The sequence below is a fragment of the Sus scrofa genome, chromosome 9 (genome assembly GCF_000003025.6).
Source record: "Sus scrofa isolate TJ Tabasco breed Duroc chromosome 9, Sscrofa11.1, whole genome shotgun sequence".
Taxonomy (NCBI): domain Eukaryota; kingdom Metazoa; phylum Chordata; class Mammalia; order Artiodactyla; family Suidae; genus Sus; species Sus scrofa.
Genome location: NC_010451.4, coordinates 88,090,921 through 88,113,731, shown reverse-complemented (window position 1 = coordinate 88,113,731; position 22,811 = coordinate 88,090,921). Strand labels below are relative to the sequence as shown.

General features: G+C 36.2%; 1 protein-coding gene across 34 annotated transcripts in view; it reads right to left on the bottom strand.

Annotated features, from left to right (window-relative positions):
• Positions 1-22,811, bottom strand: part of HDAC9 (histone deacetylase 9) — a 1,028,404-nt gene that overhangs the window by 79,072 nt on the left and 926,521 nt on the right. For all 34 annotated transcript variants that reach the window (XM_021102482.1, XM_021102481.1, XM_021102484.1 and 31 more), the window contains one exon: positions 750-883. In XM_021102482.1, coding sequence (XP_020958141.1) covers positions 750-883 — 134 coding nt within the window. The remainder of the gene's footprint in view (positions 1-749; positions 884-22,811) is intronic.

Below are 22,811 nucleotides of genomic sequence, written 5' to 3'. Positions count from 1 at the left end.
TGAATGCATAGAAACAGAGGGTAGAGTGCTGGCTTCCAGGGGCTGAGGAGTGAGGGGGAATAGACACAGGCTGTTAAAAGTTTTTAAACTTTCAGTTATAGGATGGATAAGGCTTGAGGATCTGATGTATAACACAGTGAATATAGTCAGTAATACCATATTGTATAATTAAATTTTCTAAGAGAGTAGAACTTGAGTATTTTCATCAAAAAGGTAATTATGTAAGGTGATGAATACATTAAATTAACTCAGTGGAAGGAATCATTTCACAATGTATATCCACATCAAATCATCACACTGTATACTTTAGATACAAATATTATAATTTTATTTGCCAATTATACCTTAATAAAGATGAAAATAATTTAAAAGCCTTTTTTCCCCTGAATTAAAATATTCCTACAGAAAATGTCAAGAGAAATTTTCTTTATTACTTTTTTCAATGTTTCAATGCTTATTAGCTGGGTCAACATACAAACCATTTCCTCCCAAGGGTTACCTTTATTTACTGAGCTCTGCCAATAACCTAATCGAGGGGAGTGCTATATGGATTCTATAACTGGGCAAAAGTTATAGTGTATAAGATGAGAACATGAAGACATTTCTTATCTAAGGCTTGCCTTCTTCCTTAAAATTGTAAGAACAACATTGTGCTGAGTACATGTGATTTTTAAAAAGACAAAAAATATGCATGTATACATTACTGATCCTTTACCCCTGCTTTTTTTTTTGCACTTTTAATTTTTTACCTCATTTCCTAGAAGGGCATTTACACAGGCTTCTGATGCATCGCAGATGGCTGTCAGATCATGTCCTCCTTCTAGAGCCAACACCACATGTCCATCAGCCAGTGTCATCAGTTGCTTCGTCAAATGACCAAAGCCTACCATAATACAAACAGAACATTTCAAAGTATAAATCAAAAGTTAATTGATTTCTAGAATCTAATATTGATTGAGTATTTATACTGTGAGTGCCCCTTGTCAGCACTTTCCATGTGCTAACTCACTTAATACTCACAATTACTTGATGAATTAGGTCCTATTAGTATTTCTATTTTACAAAGGAAAGAATTAAAACCCAAGATCCCACAGCTAAGAGGTTTCACAACAAAGATCTGCACCAGTCAGTCTGGCTCTTCACCAGTGCACATTACAACATTTTACAAAACATTCTATATGTACTTGGATGAAAAACCTGAATAGCACTAACATTAATAAGGCAAACAATTCCATTTGCTTAATATTTGTTTCTTGTCTTCATCATCTGCCTTTATTATAAAGTTTTCAATACATAACACCTCAAATTACTTAACTATCACATTATATTTTATGGACATTCTTTTTGCTATGAAATAGTGGATAAATGCAAAAAATAATATCTATGTATGTTAAAGTATAATTATATGACACTTATTCACTCACCTCCCAGTTTAAGGAAAATACTTTTGAAACTGCCTGTGTACTTCTCTCTAAAAACATAACTCTTCCTCACTGTGGGAAATCTCAGGATCCTGAGTTTGTGTTTATAATTCCTTTACTTCCCATTGTTTAATTTGCTCATTTTGGAACTTTATAAAAATGCTTTTATACTTTTGCATCTTGCTCTTTTCACACATTTTGTTAGCTCATCTCTGTTGATACATGTAGCTATAGTTCTTTGTTGTCTAGTGAGCCATATAATGAGTATCGAAGAATTTATTTATCTGTTCTCCTGTTGACAGATATTTGCTTTTTTAATTATAAAAAATTCCTCCATGAACATTCTCATACGTCTTTGGTGCACATGCGCAAGAATGGAGTAAAATTGTTGTGGCTTAAAATCTTTTAAATCATCCAGTATATTTCCAAAGGACTATAATTAACCTCTACTCTGTGAAGCACTATATACATGAATCCCAGTTTAGTCACATCCTTACTAACATTTGGTATGATTTGCCATGTGGGAGGGTGAATAATGGCATCTTACTGTGGTTACATGCAGTATAAAAAAGGACCTTTCTATTTCTACTCTGAATTAGAGTTTTCAATATAAATAGATGCTTAATTTAATTAAATCCTATTCTAACACCAAATGAGATGGTTTCTCTCCTACAATTTCATAGTGATGTAAGTTACATTAATATTTCAAATATTAAGCCATCACTGGATTCATGGAATAAAATGAGTTTTGTTGTGGTATATTATCTTTTTTGTACACAGCTGGATTTGTTCAAATAATACTTTATTTAGGATTTTTTTCACCTGTGCTTATTTATGAAAGGGGTTAATCTATAAATTTCCTTCTTTTATTGACCATGTTGAATTTTATTATACTTGGAACTATTTTTTCTAGTTTTCACCCTAGAATGTTGGGTAGAAATCTTCAATAAAAACCATCTGACTCTTGCGTTTTCTTTGAGGAAGATTTTTAACTATTGAGAATTTCTTTAGGGATTATAGGACTTTTCATGCTTTCGATATCTTCCTAAATTATATTTTTATAGAAATTTGTCTTTTGTGTCCAAATTTATTCAGATAAAGTTATTATCTTTACCATCTTATTTTGGGACACCAAATTAGATGTAAGCAGTCATTGTCAGTACAGCCTTAACATCTCAAGTTTTCTGGCATATTTTTTATGTCTCTTTCTGTCCTACATTATGTATACTTTTGTTTCAGGTTTATCTTCCAGACTTTCTTTCTCCAGATGTGTCTAATCTGCTTTTTTATACTTCTACCGATATTTTGACTTCAGCGATTATATTGTTCAATACTAGATGTTCTACTCGGTTATATTTCATAACTTCCTAATCATTTTTATAGTTTCTTATTTTCATTCATGTTTTATTTCTTCATTTCTTTAGGCAAAATTATTTTATATTCTGTATCTGCTATTTGAAGTCTTATGGCTTCATTTTATAATTTTTTATTTCTGCTGATTCATCCTCATGATATTTTAATACTCCTTTGTTTTTTGGACTGTTTTTAGTTCATATTTATTAGAACTTTATTTGCGACAAAGCTGTGAAGGCTGAGTTGAATATAATACTTATCACTGAAATCTGAGTTAAGTGTGATTTTTTTTTTGCTTCTGCTGGATGGCTGAAACACCACCAACCAGGATCGATTTTAAATTCTTAGATTACAGGGCTTTTTTTTTCACCCTAATGCCCAGATGCTATAAATGTTGACCCCAAACCTTCATTACAAATTGTCATGAAAAAGAACTACAGTTCTTTCTTTTAATTTCCTTTGAAAATTCCTCAATTGATAGCCATAGCTAAGATCAACTTACTATTTTATTCAGCAATATTCTTTTTTTTTTTGTCTTTTTTTTTTTTTTTTTTGTCTTTTTAGGGCCATACCCACAGCACATGGAGTTTCCCAGGCTAGGGGTCCAATCAGAGCTGCAGCTGCTGGCCTACACCACAGGCACAGCAATGCTGGATCTGAGCCACATTTGAGACCTACACCACAGCTCATGGCAATGCCAGATCCCTATCCCACTGAGTGAAGCCAGGGATCAAACCCTCGTCCTCATGGATGCTAGTTGGGTTCGTTAACCACTGAGCCATGACGGGAACTCCAATTCAGCAGTATTTCTTTTTCTATTCATCCTTTCTTTGTAGTTTGCCCTTTGACATTCCTTTCTTTATTCTGGTCTCCAATCAAAACTCTCCCTTCATAGACCCAAAGCTTCAACTCCCTTTTCTAGAATGCAGTAGTCTTTTAATGTTCAACACATCAACTAGAGACTTTGCAATAGCCCAGGGTGGCCAAGAGCTACAGTATTTGCTCACTGTTCTTTGTATTTTTGGAAGTAATCCATACATTTAAAGGAGTAGTTTTGATATTTTCATGTAGGAATGTTTCTGGGTGTGTAGTCTCTCCTATCGCCAAATGTAAATGTCTCTCATTCAACATTTAAAAATTTTTAACATTATATCCACCTGCCCAATTTTAGAGACAACTGGGGAAAAAAAAGATAGATGAAAAATAAATAAAACCATATGTTTAATATGGCATTTCATTTTTTAAAATGCTTCAAGAACTTGCAGGGAATAAACATTTAATTTTTAAAGCCAATTGTATTTAAAAAATAATTAATAGACACACTGCTACAGGGTAACATCTGGACTGGGCTCCAAGATCCTCAGATGCTCACATGTCCACAAGTTGCTGAATCAATTGTTGAAAACAAGTGGCCAAGACTGTGGAGTAGGAAGACACTGAGCTCACCTCTTCCTATGGGCACAGAGAAAGTACAACTATTTTTAGGGCACATATCAAGGAGGAAGGCTAGAATATCAGGAAGGTCTACTCCAACTAAAGATATAAAGAAGGAACCACAACAAGTCGGCTAGGAAGGGCAAAGATGTAGTAAAGTCAAGACCCATACCCCTGGGTAGATGACCCACAATTACAGAGGTTCTCCCCAAGGAACAAGGAATCTGAGCCCCGTATAAAGTTCCCCAGCCTGGGGGACCTGTCCTGGGAAACCAAGATCCCACAAAGTTTGACTTCGAAGGTCAGTGGGGCTTACTTCTGGGAGAGTCAGAAGCCTGTGGGAAATAGAGACTCTACTTTTAAAGGCACACACAAAATCTTATACACTTTAGGACCCAGGGCAGGAGCAGTAATTTGAAAGGAGCCTGGGTCAGACCCACCTGCTGAACCTGAAGTAGTGAAAGGAGAATAAAACCTACAAACAGGAATACTATCTACCAAGCAAGGCTTTCATTCAGGATTGATGGAGAGATCCAAAGTTTTACAGACAAGGAAAAGCTAAAAGAGTTCAGCACCCACCAAACCATTACATATAATGCTGCCACACAGAGTAGTTGTAAGGCCCTAAAAATCCTCTGTGCTTTGACTCTTCATCCCTTCTCTCCACCCTCAACTCCTGCAAACCAACGATCTTCTCTATTTTGTTACCCATTTTTTCAATGTTTATATTAATTCAAATTTGTAGCATCTTGTATTAACCATTCTAAAGTGTAAAAGACATTATTTAATCTCTACCATTTATATAATACTTATAATACTTAAAATATTTCTATATCTATGAAAATTTGAAAGAATTATCTTCAGTATGAAAATGCATGGTCTGCAAGCCTACCTGGGCTACCTTCAAGCCTGATCTTGTTCCTCTCTTAAGTATTAGGGTTTTTTACTTGAAAAGAAAGTAAATTCTCATAATAGAGTTGGTATAACTAAATGAAAGTCTATAAAACTGTCAAGCAATGAAACCCCAAAGCCATACTAAGTTGCTTTCATTTTGGAACAATTACATAATTGTCATTTTAATTTTTGGAATGCATTGGGATATCTACCCAATAAACTAGAACTGTCCAGAATTTCAGTTCTGGTCTAGCACTTGGGGTTAATCACAAGATAAATTTATTTCTCTACTACATTGAAGGACTTCAATGTTGATTTTATCTACTTAGCTACTATTTTGATAGACGTCAAAATATTTACTTTATAATTATCCTATGTTTCTAAATACTTGGAAGATACACTCTAAAAAACGATTTTAAAATTAGGTGAAAACTATTTTCAAGCATTGCAGTGTTTTTCACATCTATGAATCTCATGATGATATTAATTAGAATCTTTTCCACAGGCCGTTTAGGATTGAGGAATGAGACTCCACCTTCTTACCTGATTACAATAAAGAGAATGGTAAGCTTAGAGAAAATGTATAATGGAAAGTTCTTAAGCCTAATGCTCAGAAATATCCTTGGCTTAAGTCAAGGTTAACAGCACTTATTAATCAATTCTATTTTAGAAGATAGATGTGCAAGAAATACTCATAATACTCATAGACAACTATTTCTGTTAATTATATTGTTAAATATTTTGAACAGCTTTTTCTGTAACCTAAGCCATGGCTAGAGTGAAATGTAAAAAATATATAAAAATAAATCACGCCATTATGCCTTATCTTTCATACTGAAGGTTCCTAGCAACTGAGAATTCATATATCTAAAGTTACTACTGAGCAGACCAAACCACATGGATTTAAAAAAGGATAGGGGAGAGGGAGAAAGTCTCAAATCTGATTTAAGTTCACTTTTTCCTCCAGGAATAGTAATAATAAAAAAAGTTCCATAAAATACCAAATTTAGATGGGATAGTAAAAAGTGGAAGGAAAGAATGGAACAAAGCTTATCTTTGATCTCTATCCAAATTCCTCTTTCTTTTACCTACAGGGCTTATTTCCACTCACATGTTACCCATGTGATCTCTGGAGCTACAGACTGAGGCTGCTGAACTCCAAGTTATCCTTGTATGAAACATTCAGGTGAAACAAAGCAATAAAATTTCTATGAGGTCTATGCTCTCTCTTCCAATCAAAGTAAAGAATTTAAGAACAATATTTTACTCCTATTAACTTGAGTTCTACTGTGTCCACTACTGCTACACATATATTTGAGGGATTAATAAAGCTAAGTATGGCTACCAAGGTCAAGTATTATTTTTCAGAACACATGAAGAAGATGATTTAGTGAGGTGTATGTACTCATGTTTATTTGATCAGAGGTTATGTAACATAATTTTTTCCTTGGCCACACCTGTGGTATGCAGAAGTTCCCCAGGCAGGGACTGAACCTACACCACAGCAGCAATCCAGGACACTGCAATGACAATGCCAGATCCTTAACCCACTACATCACAAGGGAGCTCCTATGTAACATAATTTTAGTGGGCATAATTACAAGTTTCATTTAAGAGTTTTTACTTCTAGCTTCACAAAAGACACAAAAGCTCATCCTACTTGTCACAACAATCTGAACCTGCATAGTTAAAAATTACAGCAGCAAGCAGAGCCAGCAACGTTTTTCTCAAGGAGGTTCAATTGTCCTGAATATAAGGGCTAATGGGAGGGACGTGATCAGGTAAGAAAGTAAGTCTGCATGACAGGGTATGTCTTGAGCTCAAGCAATCACAGATAAGATATGGAGATGGAACTGGGTTCCTAAGACCCACATATATCCTTAGTTTCCGAATTTTTTAAAGAGGGTGAATACTTAGAGAGAAGCCTGGATGCCTGTGGTAGTAAGGTGGGCAGGATCAGATTAGTGACTGGAATTGATACATATTTGCTGGTAATAAGCCCCAGAAGGTGTCTTTACCATGAGAGAATTCACTAAGAAATAGTTTTTTTCAAAGTAAAATTTGTACTTTAAGCTCTTTTGAGGAAATCTTCTAGAATGAGGCATTAACAAAGCACTCTTAACAAAGTACTCTTACTATTACTACTGATAAAGAATCCTATATGTAGCCTAGTTGTTTTAAAAAGCAATATATATTAAATTAGCATTAGTTCCCAGTGCTACATAGCAGGATCTCATTGCTAATCCATTTCAAAGGCAATAAAAAATTTAAAAAACAGAAGAAAAAAATTAAATCAATATTAAATCACAAGCATGAGGAGTTCTCATTGTGGTTCAGTGGGTTAAGAACCCAACATAGTGTCCACGAGGATGCAGGTGTTGCTCAGTGGGATAAGGATCCAGTGTTGCTGCAAGTTGTGGCATAGGTCACAGATGCTACTCAGATCCAGTGAAACTGGTCATTTGAACCACTACCATAATTTCAACTTATTTAATATTTTTTTCAGAGACAAGAAAATGAGGTTTTGGTGTGTAGTTCCCGTCGTGGCTTAATGATAATGAACCCAACTAGTATCAGTGAGGATTCCTGGCCCCTCTCAGAGGGTTAAGGATCCGGTATTACTCTGAGCTGTGGTATAGGCCTCAGATGTGGCTCGGTTCTGGCGTTGCTATGGCTGTGGTGTAGGCCTGCAGCTGCAGCTTCAATGTGACTCCTAGCCTGGGAATTTCCACATGCTGCAGGGGTGGTGGGAAAAAACAATAAACAAAAAACTGCAAGCATGAGAAGGAAGCTACATTGTAAGAAATCATTTGTTTTGATGACCAAACACAGCTGAACTGGTAACTACCAGGTCTGAGACACCACTGAGAAAGAGAATTAGAAGAGCATCTTTAGGTAGAAATTTCTGTTCAGATTCATTCATTCACTTACACTTGATTATTATTATTACTTTTTTTTTTTTTTCATCTTTTCACAGCTGCACCAGCAGGATATAGAAGTTCCCAGGCTAGGGGGTCAAATTGGAGTTGTAGCAGCCAGCATACACCACAGCCATAGCCTCTCTTCCACTGAGAAGAGCTTCAAGTAAAAAAGCAAGAATGATAGATGCAATTCCCCACCCACATGCTGCCATTCAGCAGAGGCAGTGGAGTGAGTCGGTAGCGGTGATAGTCTCTTTTGAAACACTGACACCTAATAATTACTGATGCAACTCTTTCTAATATGGTTAAAAAGCCTTGATAACAATTTTACTCATTTTTTAAGGATTATTTTTACTTGGGCCTGGAATGTTTATGAAGACATCACTGCAGATTCAATACAGTAGGGAGCAGACATTTTTGTCCTGTTTTAATTTGAAATTTAATTGTGCACATCCACTGGCATATTTTCCATAGTTACGTCCAGGAGAATCAACTGAAGGATGCACAAACAGTAAAGTATAATTACAGAAACTGCAGGCATCTTCCTCTCTAAACCCCTTAGTCATTAAGTTACCATGTTGTTCTTTAGGAAAATGCAGTCAAACTCAAGTTGAGAGAGAAGTTTGGGTAGCATGTGGTCGTCTCATGTACTGTGAGGCTCTCTAGCAGGACTTCAAAGCAGAAGCTGATTGTTGCAGATGGGAAGAATGCTTTCCACAGAAATACCTTTTTAAGACTCATGATGCTGTAATTCATATGGTAGGCACTTGTGATGCGTTCCTGATGATGTTGGGATCATTTAACTCACAAAACCATTGTCGCTACCATAAAATCCTTTCATCTGTAGCCAAAAAAGCCTTATTCCATGCAAATGAAAATTTTTCATTAAAGTATCACCTTAATAATGAAAAGGTATATATTTTCCGGTCATGTTTAAAATGTAAATTTATGAACATATTTTGAAGATTCATTTCATGTTAAGATCTTTATTTGATGTCCTAGGACTCTTTCCAAGTTCATTGAAACCGGAAATCAATTTTAGAAGAAATATGGAGATTATTATCATTAAATCTTTCAGTTGGCTTTTTCCAAGCAGCCCTATAAATACTGCATATGTTTTAAGAAGGCACTTGCAAGTATGGTAAAAATCCTTTTACTGTTCTAGTCAGTAATGCTCCAGGAGGTAAGTTTATATCCTCAGCACCTTTTGAAAACAAATCAATAGTTGATTTCTATCTTAAACAAAGTGTGAGACAATTAGAATGCTCCAAACCAGTATTTCATAAAAATAAAATTGAAAAACTTTAATCCTCAGGAGTTCCTGAGAATAAAATGGCAAGAAATTTGACTACATTTTGACTACTGATCCATCCATTCTTGATCCATCTATCTACAAATCAATAATTTCTTACTAAATGCCTACTCTGTGCCACAGTTTTATATATAAATCTTATACTTCAAATACATGAACCTCAGTTTTTCACCTGTAAATACAACTAAGAATTATTTATTCTACCTTAGAGATTTGAAATAAATAAATATCTAATCATAAAAGACACCTATATATTTATATATACACATACAGTATATTGAACAGGCTGGCATATAGCAGGAATTCAGTTTATTCATGTATTCAGTTTATTGGGCCTAATTCGCAGCATGTGGAGTTCCCAGGCTAGGGGTAGAGTCAGAACTGTGCTACCAGCCTACACCACAGCCACAGCAATGCCACATCCCAGCTGTGTTTGTGACCTACACCACAGCCACGGCAACACCAGATACGTAATCCAGAGAGCAAGGCCAGGGATTGAACCTGTGTCCTCATGCATACTAGTCAGATATGTTTCCACTGAGCAATGATGGGACCTCCAGTCTTTATATTTTTTAATAAAATATTTCAATCACAAAAATTTAGATCTAGAAATGAATTTTAAGATTATATATTCCGGAGTTCCCGTCGTGGCACAGTGGTTAACGAATCCGACTAGGAACCATGAAGTTGCAGGTTCGGTCCCTGCCCTTGCTCAGTGGGTTAACGATCCGGCGTTGCCGTGAGCTGTGGTGTAGGTTGCAGACGCGGCTCGGATCCTGCGTTGCTGTGGCTCTGGCGTAGGCCGGTGGCTACAGCTCCGATTCAACCCCTAGCCTGGGAACCTCCATATGCCCCGGGAGCGGCCCAAGAAATAGCAACAACAACAAAAAAGACAAAAGACAAAAAAAAAAAAAAAAAAAAAAAAAGATTATATATTCCAATCCTTTCATTTTAAGGTTGAGGAAACTAAGACCAATTATCGAGGCCAATAGCTAACTACAGAGTTGGGGGTGAAAACTCAAAGCATTTCCCACCATACAGCCAACTCAACAGACACTGGACTGGCCATTTTTTCAGACATGATTTCCAGTCCAAAAGGAACTTTAAAGAGAGTTCCTAGACACCAAATGGCTTTTAGAAATCATGGCTTTGGTGTGGGAAGTGTAAACAAACCAGAAGCATGTGAATTAAATTTCCCTTAAAATACACAAATATAAAACTAGTGAGGAGAAAAAAAAAATCCCTAGAAAATGCTTTTGGATATCATAGTCCCATTCCTTCCCACCCCTCAACAAAACTGTTTTTGCCAAACCCCAACTGCAATTTGATTGCCAATCGCTAGTTTTAACTGCTGTTTTCAATAATGCATTAAACACATGGGATCTATTCTCTCATCGATGCTCACGCATAATTGGCCAAGAGGTATGGAACTAGAGCAGGACAGACTCATGCTAAGCAATGTTGAGCCCATTACAGTACTTTGCACTACTCAAATTCAGCCAGTATTTGCTGAGCACACACTCTAACAATAGCTAGGGATATACATGGGTGAATAAGACATAGTGCCTGATTCTAAAGAATTAAATTACATATAAGGGACACATGCACAGATAAATAAAATTTAGCATAAAGACGACTGTTATAAAATAAACACCTTTTTATAAAACTTAATAGATGGAAAACACACATCTGCTGAGAGGAAACTCAGAAGATATAGAGGACATATTCAAACATTTAAAATGTGCAAACATTTTAAATGTTTATCTTTGCCTCAGCTTCCAACTTCTGATGGAGGAACAGTCATGTTTGTTAGTTTCAATGACTTAATATATATGTGTATATGTATGACTGTGTCACTTTGTTGTGCAGCAGAAATTATCTCAACCTTATAAATTAACTATACTCCAATAAAACAATATATATATGTTTATACACACACACACACATATATATATACATATGTATATATAAATGCATCCACCCAACACTTGACACTCAGGCGGTATCAATAACTATTATTTCCTCACCCAGCCCATCAGCCCTCTGCATGATTTAAAAGCTCTCTTAGATAAACAGGCAATATATTCTAAATGGTATCACTCTTTTCATGTATTTGGTCTTTCTATTAGTAAACTTAGTTCTAGAGTTACTCAGTTATACCACATATATTGTAATTCCAGACAGCAAAAGGGTAATGAAAAAATAAGTTTGGAGAAGAGAAACCCATCTTTCCAGACAATCCAACTCTTTAAATTTTTTTTCAAAAAATAAACCGCCAAGAATTAAGACTTTCAAATCTAGCATATAGCTTGGTACATAGTAGATGTTCAGTACATGCCACTGAAAGGATGAATTAAATTTAGAATCAGTATATTCTATTCAAGTTTACTTGATTCCATTTCAGTTAGGGAGTAGGATAGGCAGATTTCCCAGGATGACCCCCTAGTAACTTTTGTACTTGTATATTATCTTACCCTCTTTGAGTGTAGATGGAAGCTGTGTGTATCATATATACACCTGTAGTGTGGTAGAAAGATGTTTCAACTGGCTTTGAGTCAATCAAAAGGCAGATTTCAGGAAGTGTTGGGAGGAACAGGGTGGGGCAGTGGAGTGGGGGTGAGATAATCTAATTACAAGGACCCTTTAAGAGCAAAGACTTTTCACCAGTTGGTATTATAAGAGAAAACTGGAGAGATCTGAAGCATAATTGGAACTTGTGTACCACTGATAGTTTGAAAATGTAGGAGACCATGTGAGAAGGAATGTTGGTAGTTTCCAGCCAGCAAGGAAAAGGGGACTTCAGATCTACAACTGTAAAGGACTAAATTCCTGATGAAATCCAAAGAGGAATGTTCCTCAGAATCTCCAGAATAAGGAGCACCCTGGCTGATATTTTGATGTCAACCTTGTGAGACCTGATGCAGAGAACCCAGTGGAGTCTGCACAGACTTGTGACCTATAGAACTGTAAGGTAATATATGGATGGTGTTTTAAGTTATTACAGTTCCACATACCCCTGAATATACTATAGGCCTAACACAAATCAATAACAGAGTAACAGTCCATGAAGTAAAATTGAAAGTGTAAGGGAAACTGAAAGAGTAACAAATAATGACAATTAGCAATTCTACAGTATTTATCCTGTGCCAAGTCCTAGGGTTCACAGAAATGTTTCAGTTAGTCTTCACACCAACCTAATTAGGTAGCTACGGAGAGTATCCAGCTTACCAGAGGAGCAAACAAAGAAAAGTTGAGTCACTTCCCAAAGTCACAGAACTAGAATATAGCAATGTCAGGACTCAACTCAGGTTTTAGACTCCGAAGCCTTAACCACCAATCCTTCTGCCATCGTATTTTTTTTTTTTAAATATCCACACACATAAAGTGAGAAGAGCCCCCAATATTTTTTTCAAAATATCCGCACACATAAAACATGTTTTCTTTTCACTAAGATGAAGAAACTAATCCATACCACCATGTGCCTAAAGGGTTCATCTGTCCTCACTATTCTCTACCCACTTCCTTCACTAGGATGCTGAGGAATAAGATAAGTACCTTGACAATGCCTAAGCAGATTGTCTGGAAAAACAGACCCAATAGATAGGTTGCTGGAAGAAGTAAGTTATGAGTTTTCAGTCATGAGATACTTCAAATAGAGTCAGTGCTGCTGGCTTCTCTGTTACCCTCAACCAAAGCCAAAACCTGTGGGTTACTTTGTTCAAAAGAACAGGAGAATTTGAATCTGGGATAAATATGAGTTTATATAAATTAGGTGATCTTTTCCAGGCAGGAAGATTTCTATAACTGTGAACTCTTCTTAAGAAACAAGGGCTCTGTTAACCACTGGCCACATCAGAATGGATGATGCAAGGCTTTTGAAACTAATACATCTTGTGCTTAAGGAACTGTGGGAGGTCTTATATGGATGAAAGAGTGTGTAAGCTAGGAGAAGACCCTGGGTCTGGAGATGGTCAAACATGCCAGCAAAAAACCTTAGGCTCACTTGCAATGAGTTCAATACACCAGTCACCCAACCATCTATCACTGGCTTCTCAAATTTTTTCAGGACTAAATTCAAAGCCTTCAAAACATGGTCTTTCTCTCCAGGCCCATCTTCTGCCATGCCCCCACATTCACTCTTCCTTTGAATTAAACATAACTATTTCTACAATGTGCTGAACAAAGCAATCGAACAATGCCCACAGTTCTGAGCTTCTACCAATGAAATGTCCTATCCACATCCAGTTAATGCCTACTCATCTTTTTTTTTTAATTTTTAATTTTATTTTTATGGCCACACCTGTGGCATATGGAAGTTCCTGGGCTAGGGGTCAAATCAGAGCTGAAGCTGTGAGCTACACCACAGCTGCAGCAACACAGAATCTAAGCTGCATCTATTACCTATGCTGCAGCTTGAAGCAATGTCCTACTCATCTTTTAAATTTAGTGTAAACAACATCCTGAACCCCCGTGCAATGAATTGCTTCTACATGCTCCCTTCACACTGATTTATCTCTATACAGTCCTTAATTTGTGAGTTCACCCTACGAGGCTATAACCAGCTAGCCAACAAGGACCACATCTTGCCTGGCTTTATATATCCAGTGCCTAGTACAGTGCTTAGCATTCAATATGTTAATTAAATGACTGATGTATAAATAGTAGAGAGACTTGAAGCTAACTTTATGGACCTGGATAAATGTGTGTTAATTATTAAAGTATATATGGAACTTATTGCAGGGTTGGCTCCTTACAAACTATTTAATGCTCAACTGAGGTCAACAGACACACGCCTAAGAAAGAAGTATTACTATTATTCTCAATGTAGAGATGGGAAACAAAGAAAGAAAGATTAAGTACTCTGTCCAAGGTAAAACAGCAGAGGTAGGATTTAAACCCTCTGATTCTGGAATCCACATTCTCAAATTACAAACCCAACTTTTTGGATTCAGGACCCATGATGATACAAGAAAGCAATTTCTGAAGAAAAGTAAAGTACTGAAAAATGTTATGCTCAGATGATATATCTACCTTAGAGTAACTATTTTCCTTTCTTAAGGATGTTTTTTAAAAAATACTGTGGCAAATACAAGTAAAAAAATCTTTCTCAAAGACTGGGGAGGGAGAGCATCTGAGGAAGTTCAGGTCCAAAGAAATACAACAGCCAAAGAGAAGACTCAAGTCCCTGTCACAGACTATTTGTTCAACAGTTCTATAGAACTTATAAGGAATTTCATTAATTTATTTTTACAGAGGGAAACTAGAGTACTATCTCTTCAAGAGGGCTCAAAATCATTGTGGCTGATTCATTCATTGAAGAAATATCTTTTGAGAAGCTACTATGTAACAGGAACTGTGCTGGCCAATGAGAATATCCTTTTGAATACAACAAAGATAGTTCTTATCCTTATATCACTTAGAAACTAATGTTAGTGAGACCTAACATCAGGAGGCACCATGCTATATATTTGAAACACATTATCTCATTTAATGGTCACACAATTGCCCAGTGAGAGAATGAATTAAAAAGAAATTAACTTGCTCAAGCAACACAGTCAATGGCAGAGCTGTAATAAGAAAGCACTTTGTGGACTCTAATGCTGTCCTTCAAACCTCTCAGCCGTGATTAAATGCAAATAATAGTGAAGTACCAGTTTAATGTATGAGTGCTACAGTCGCAGCACCAATTGTGTCTCAATGATATTCACTAAATGGTAATAATGGCGAACCATTCTTATTCAAGCGTTAACCCACATTCATAAAAATTGATTTTCAAAAAAATATCTACCTTAATTTTTCTGATATTACCAGTTTAAAAAGAAAGATATTATCACCACACTGTCCCCCATCAAAAGAACCCCTAATTCCTTTTCAAATTAACTCTTGGAACTAAGCTTGCTTTTCAACTTCAATATAGCATTAATTTATGACTACACTCCCCAAATTCAGCCAAGATAATGATGGTCACAACAACATTTGTAGTGACCACTGCCAAAAATTTTACCTACTACTTTGTTCGACCTGTCCTTGTGGTTACTTCACAACTAATTGCTTATTTTCAATTGATATTTTCAGCTAATATATTACCTGATGCATAGTACCCAAAAGTTATATGGTCTTTTTCTTTAAAAACAATCAAACAATTGCAAAAAACCCACTATTGAATCTTAATGTATGCGTTTCTCACAAACAGATGCCTATAAAGACAGATGATAGATAATTCATTGTCAAAGTGCCAGGTAAGTATCAGCAAAATTTTAAATGTTTGTTAAATGGTATAAAACCAAATTATTCTCTTCTAAGGAAAATGAGGGTATTTATCTCATTGCCAAAAACATTCCTTGGAATTCCATCTCCCAAATGACCTAGGTTTTTAATTTCAAGACAAAAATACCTGATTTTAAAAGATAAGTATCTACCCTCTGGGCAAAACTGATGATTTCTTATTTTTCCTACCATAAAAGGAGGTTCAGGAACCCTGTAAATTATAGGTTTCAAGCAACCACTTAATTTAGATTAAATTAGACAGCAATTGTATGTTAAATAAATATGAAATGGCTCTGAATGTATTTGTTAAAGATTAAGCATTCTGTAATCTTGGCTTCTATTACACATTTGTTATTGCTGATTTTTAAAATAAATCACCATTTAATTGAAATAGTTAAAGAACATTTACAAAGGAAAGTATAGCATTTAGCAAACCCCCTGGGAATCTAATAAGCCCAACAGGGTAGCTTTTTAAAATGCAGTCCATTCTCCAATGTCATGGTAGAAAATCTGTAGTGTAATCATCTACAGGGTCCTATACAATCTTTACAAATACTATGATTCGACTTGCCCATATGAAACCAAAAAGGGTTTTATTTTAAATATTTATTATCAAAGTAGCTTTATTCTGTTATAGGCTCTTCCTATCTGCTACTAAAAAAAAACCCTGAATGAATTCTAGGTAGATGAAAATAGGAAATCTTTTATGTATCCATCAGACACTTGAGTATAACTATCATTTTTTGGGGGGGAGAGAAAATTAAATATTTCAGAATACATTGCATCATGATTTTTATCCTGCCTCCCCAAGCTGGAGATGCGGCACATGAAAAAGGGACTTTCCCTGGATCATTCTAGAGGACTTGCATCTTAAGCCACAATTCTCTGTGACTGAGGCCCAATATCCAATTTATATGACACTATAAAACCTGTTACAATGGTAAAACAAAACAAAACAAAACAAAACAAAAACAGATTATTTCAGGGACGTGGTAGAATTTTAGGTTAAACACTTCAGGGCACTTAAGAAATGTGAAAGAAGATCAAACTGTGGAACTGAATGTTGAGACAGTGACTAGGCAGAGGCTAGAGTCAGGATGGGTAGATCAGAGAGGAAAAGGAGTTTTCCAGGATTTGGGGACTAGCTAGGTAAGTATCAGAATAAACAAGAAGGAGCAGAATCTGCTGGTAATTCCAGAATCATTAGGAACTGGGAGGTCAGGGACATCTTTTGACAAGAGTCTATAATGAGATTAGGCAACCAATTTTCAAACTAAAGACAATTACAGATACACTAGGCTGGGAGTCAGGCTGGAATACACTTGGGATAATGCAGTCTAAGGCTCCTCCCTTAAAGTGTCAGTATAGATTTATCAAAAAGTTAACATTTCAGAATTTGGATAGCAAAAGACAGACTCATAACTAAAAAATGTGGGAATTTTAATAAGGTATTATCACTGGCATTTTTCTTATCCCAATTAAAAGTGTTAAAGCTTCAGGAAAAGGAAAAAAAAAAAAAAAAACGGAACTGAATGACCAAAATTACCTAATTGACAAATGACAAAAGAAATTTAAAATCACTGTTAGAAGCATGCACCTTTTATCATAACCATTATGTATCAAAAGAGTTGTGTAACTCATCATAATAACTTTCAACCTCAAATTCATTAAGGAGACATTACTTCACTTAAGAGATACCCAGATGTTCTTTGCCAGCTCCTTAAATCCTCCCAAGACATTTGCTGATTCTTATTGCCTAAGGAATGTTAGTTTCTATGAAAGATCATCTTGTGGAAACATCAGTAGCAGAGCCAATGTGGCACCACTGAATCTGAGTTTGGGTAACATTAATCAACAACTAAAATGAATATCAGCAATTAATCTAGTTCAAGTTCTATGACTTGCTGGAAAAAGCTAACTCACATCTCTTAAGTTTTTATTTCTCTATGTGTTGAATGAAGGGATTGGATTAAGTCAGTATTTCTTAAAGTGAGGTTAATCTTTGGCTAATCAGAATCATATGGGTGTTTCTTAAAATGCAGATCCCTGAGTCTCATTCCCAACCAAGTTAAAATCCAAATCTCTGGAGTGAGACCCAGACTCTGCATTTAAAATAAGCCTCTCAATTTAGGTTTTAGAGTCATCTGACTACAAAAAATGTAAGGATCCTTTTGGCTCTGCCATTTGGGTTGATCTCCTGATACCTTTTATAACTTTGTAGCAGTCAGCAATTTAAGCCTACCAAAAAACAAGCAAAACAGATCCAGTTTATTTTGTTTATCAACAAGACAAATAGGCATCAAAATAAAGATAAAGTAGTATATTGTTATTCCAAGTTTGGGCTGCCATTTCACACTTTCCCTGCCCTGGGTTGCACACTAATCTTCCTTTTAAGAGCTAGCCTCCTCTTCCTTTTGGTCTCCATAAAATACACTTTTCAGGATTCTAACATGGTGAATTTATGTCAGTGGGTTATCTTATCAGGAAGCTTTGGATATGGGGCCTCATCTCAATAATTAAATGTTAATTTTTGTAATACTTATTAAAAAGTGCCTGACCCATTATGATAGGAGTCATATAACTGCTAATTCTATAATGATAAAAGCCCTTTTCCTCTATTAGGAAGAACTGAGTCTTGGCTTTCCCAAAAATATAGTCTTAAAGGAAATTATTAACTCACTTTTTTTCATTTTTAAAGTTTTATTGAAGTATAGTTGATTTACAATGTTGTGATCATTTCTGCTGCACGACAAAGTGATTTAGTTGTACATGTACATTTATCTATTCTCTTTCAGATTCTTTTCCCACATACATTATCACAGAATATTGGGTAGAGTTCTCTGTGCTATATAGCAGGTCCTCTTTAAACCAATCATTCCATATACCTCAATATATATATATGCCAATCCCAAGCCCCCAGTCCATCTCTCCCTGCCCCTACCTGTCCCCTTTGGTAACCATGTTTGTTTACAAAGTCTGTGAGTCTGTTTCTTCTCTGCAAATAAGTTCATTTGTATCGTGTTTTTAGATTCCACATAAAAGTGATATCATACGATGTTTGTCTTTCACTGTCTGACTACACTTAGTATGATAATCTCTAGTTCCATCCATGTTGCTGCAAATGGCATTATCTCACTATTTTTTATGGATGAGTATATTCTTTGTGTATATATGTGCTACGTCTTCTTTATCCATTCTTCTGTTGATGGACATTTAGGCTGCTTCTATGTCTTGGCTACTGTAAATAGTGCTAACTCATATTTTAGACCAAATCTTGTTACTACCACTTTCGTTCCTCTTCTGATGAACTACAAAAAGTAAAATGCCAAATGAAGACATTCTAGTAATAATAAATAAATAGTTTAGGTTATAATGATAACAGAAAGCTCTTTGGAAACAATAATCTGCAAAATGACACAAGTGCCCTTCTAACTTCATGTTTCTAAAAATAAAATTTTCCTTAAGTATACAGAATTTTCTTTTGATTAGTCCTTTACATTAATCATGCCTTATTATTTATTACCTCAAGTATTTATTGAGGAAGGTTCTTGCTGTCCTTGCCTCTTTATTAGCTACTACTTCAGAGTACAAGCCTTGATTTGAATAGAGGATCTGAGACATGCAATACCATTAAACAAAAAGACTTGACCTATGTTCAACCAACCAGGCAACTAGATTGGAGAAGCCATGATTCTTAAAGGAAAACAACTTTTCAGGCCCCTAAATTAAATTAAATTAAAACTAATTTTATTAACAAAAGAACTCTGATGATCCTATCTGCCATCATCACGCATAAAAAGAAAAGCAAGTTGTTAGACTACTTCATCATTTCAATTGGTTGATTCCATCAAATAACCAGATCTACTGAAGTTATGTTTCTGGCTGAAACCACTGAGGCTGCAGCATTTTGTAGGACTCTACAGTCAAACTGGCTGTGTGTGAATACATGACCCAAGAATATACTAAGCTTTCAGTGGAAGGCAGACAGACAATAAACAAGAAAAGGTAATAAACACATAATTATTTTGGTGGTTTCATTTAGGTGCAATTTTTAATGATGACCTGAAAAATATGTGGAATTCTTGTATCTATTTTTAGCACAAAAAATTGTAAATGGTTTATATAAATATCTCATGTAAAAACATTATAGAATAGCTCTTGAAAGATACCCTGACTTTCTGTATCAATGTTTTTCTCCCCTGCTTGATGAAACGCTCTTCTCACCTGGCCTGGTGCCATCATACTCTCAGGCTTCCCTCCCTCCATTCTGCTCTGAGTCTAGCTGCTGCTCGCCTACCTCCTCCCACCTGAGAAACGTGGGCAGTGCCAAATTTCTGCCCTCACTCCTCCAGTCCTCCCCTCCAAGCACTGTCTATCAGTTAAATCTTTTCACTGTTACATTGGTTACATCCATAATAACCAAGTCAAAGACCACAACCTCCATCTCTCTCTACCTTCCTTTTCTGGATCTAATTCTCAATCACAAAAGGCTAAGTAGGGCCTTTCTCTGCACATCCACACTGGACTCTAACTGAACATGTCTAAATATTATCCACTATCATTGTCCACAGCCCCTCCTCCTAAAAATCCCCTTAACATCTGCCAGTAATAATGCTCAAACTACTTGGTTTGGTAATCCAGGCCCCAGTACGCCATATTGTCAAACTGACATTCCTAAATAGGCTTTTTTTCTGGAGCTTGCATTGGAAAAGAGCACAGATTTGGGAGTTAGAATTCTATTTCTCTCTCTGTCCCCAGTGTCATCTCAAGCATGTTCTTTAGTTTCCTTGGGTCTCCATTTCTTCTTCTGTGAATTGGGAGTAATTACACTAGAGATTATGGCAAATAGATGGAGGAATGTGCACTTCTGCTTGAGTATAATGTGAGGACACAAGAAAGTGCAACGAATGGTTGCTAGAGAGCAAACATAATGTGTTTGCTTATGTCTTTGTTTCCCTCTGCTTTCCCTTCTCCTCTTATTTATGTTTAATTCATCATTAAAGAGCCAACTCTGTTGCCCTCTGTTACTATGTTTAGAGAAATTTCCCTAATCATTACTCATCTACACATTTTTCTTGCAGAATTCACTTAAACAGATACTGTCTTCACCTGTATACCTTTTTTTTTTTTTCAGCACCTGTGACACATGGAAGTTCCCAGTCCAGGGATCAAACACCACAGCAGTGACCTAAACTACAGCATTGACCACACCAGATCCTTAACCTCTAGGCCACCAGGGAACTCCACATGTCTTTTTATTTTCAATTTAATGGTGAGATTCTGAGTTGCTCAACATCCCAATTTTTGACACGTCAGTGAGTAAACCAAAACAGTAGTATTTAGTGAATAGGTAAAAAGTCAATGCTCCTCATGCTTGTGTCCAGAGGGACATTTAGACAGTGGTGCAGTGCCTATGCTTGAGCCAGGGAGGTCAGCATTCTGGCATTCTCTCTGCTTTCTCCCAGGGAATGTAGGAAGATTTCATATTTGCAAATTTTGAAAGCATTTCAGCTCACCTTTACTGACTCTCTTCTCTCCACCACATGTGCTCACAGAACTTGAAATGTAATGTGAAAACTCAAGTGCATCGTCTCTTTCCTAGGGGCACTATGTACTCTCAAGATGTAACTTAACGTGAACAAAATGTGGCCTCTACCCGAGCAATGCTCAGGAAAGCCTCTCAGGGTCCGGAAATAAACATTCAGGGATACTCTGCAAGCCAGATGTGCAGACTATGAGATGGCATGTGGGAGAGGAGAGAAAGAACTCAAGCCCATTAAATCTAGTATATTCCCAGGGTGGCTTACTTTTCTTTGCAAGGATGTGGTGGGGAAGCCCTCTGCTCCTGGATGCTGTTTGCCCACATTTCCTGGCTATTTGCTAATATCTATTAAAAGAGGAAGGTAGGGGTAGGTTTGAGAGTAGTGGTTCTGAAAGGCAGGTACAAAGCACCACCGAAACCCAAAGTGTTTATATGCCCATTTCTCTCTGAAACCCAGCAGCCTCTGTATACACCTCATTATCCATGGGATCAAATTCACAAAAATTCTACATCACTTTACTGTGTTTTCTTGAGCAAATCACATCACCACTCTGAGATGCAGTATCCTCACTTTCTTCTTTGTAAAACCTAGTTCCTTTGCAGTTATGATTCTTCCTGAGTGAAGGATTCATCTTTACCCCCACATAACAGAGTTTTCCAGGTCAAACGCTAATTACTCTCTCCGGCACTCCAAGAAATGGCTGCCAAATTTCTGGCTGCTGACTGACGTTTCATATCCATGCTGGTGCACTTTCAAACACAAACCATCCCAAGCCTTTCTTTGTTCTTTGGAGATGTCTGTTTCCGTCATCCCAAGAAAATGCAAGAACAGTCAAACACAGGTGTTTGGGCATGGCCTAACAACTATGGTTCTTTGTCTTTCTTTTTTGCAGGGGGAATCTGTTTTAATGTACAGAAAGAGTCACAAAGGCTGATCCCAAAGTCTTGACATCCCCTCTGGTTGTCTGAAAATTCCCTCTGAAGTCCATGCAGCACTCCATAGGCCCAGGCCCATAATTGGCAAATGAGAAAATATCCAAGGGAACAGAATTTTAAAGTTAGCGAAGAACAAAATAAAAAAAAAGAAAAAAAACCTCTTAATACACAAAAAGTAATTTTTGTTGTTGTTGTTGTTGTTGGAAAAAAAAATGGGAGTTTAAACAGCACATTTATTTCGTTTTAATTTCTGGGCTGTCAGACATCAGCTCTGAAGCCCTGATTTGGAACACATGCAGAGTCCCTTTGAAGTTCTGGCTGCCTTTTTTTTTTTTTTTTTTTTTTTAACAATGGCAGAAAGATATAAAGAAATTAAACTGCAACATAATCATGAGACAGAACTTCTGGACTCCTGATTTACAAATTGTCATTCTTTCATTTTTTTTCAAAAAGGGCTTCATTTTCAAAGCTTCATTGTGGCACATACTGTTTTGTAATTTTTTTCCCTTTAAGTTCAATCTTCAGCTATTCTTTTCTTCTCCAAAATGAAGCATTCTACTTTTATTTTAATCAGCTAAAAAATAGTTTATTGTGGTTTTCTGAAGACAAGAAAGGAACAGGAAAATCCAGAGTAATACATTAAATGGAACCTTTTTGATAAAAGCCATAGCAATATAGGGTTTAGCTCTTAAAGTGCCCAATCCTCTTGGCATAAAAACAAAAATGTACCT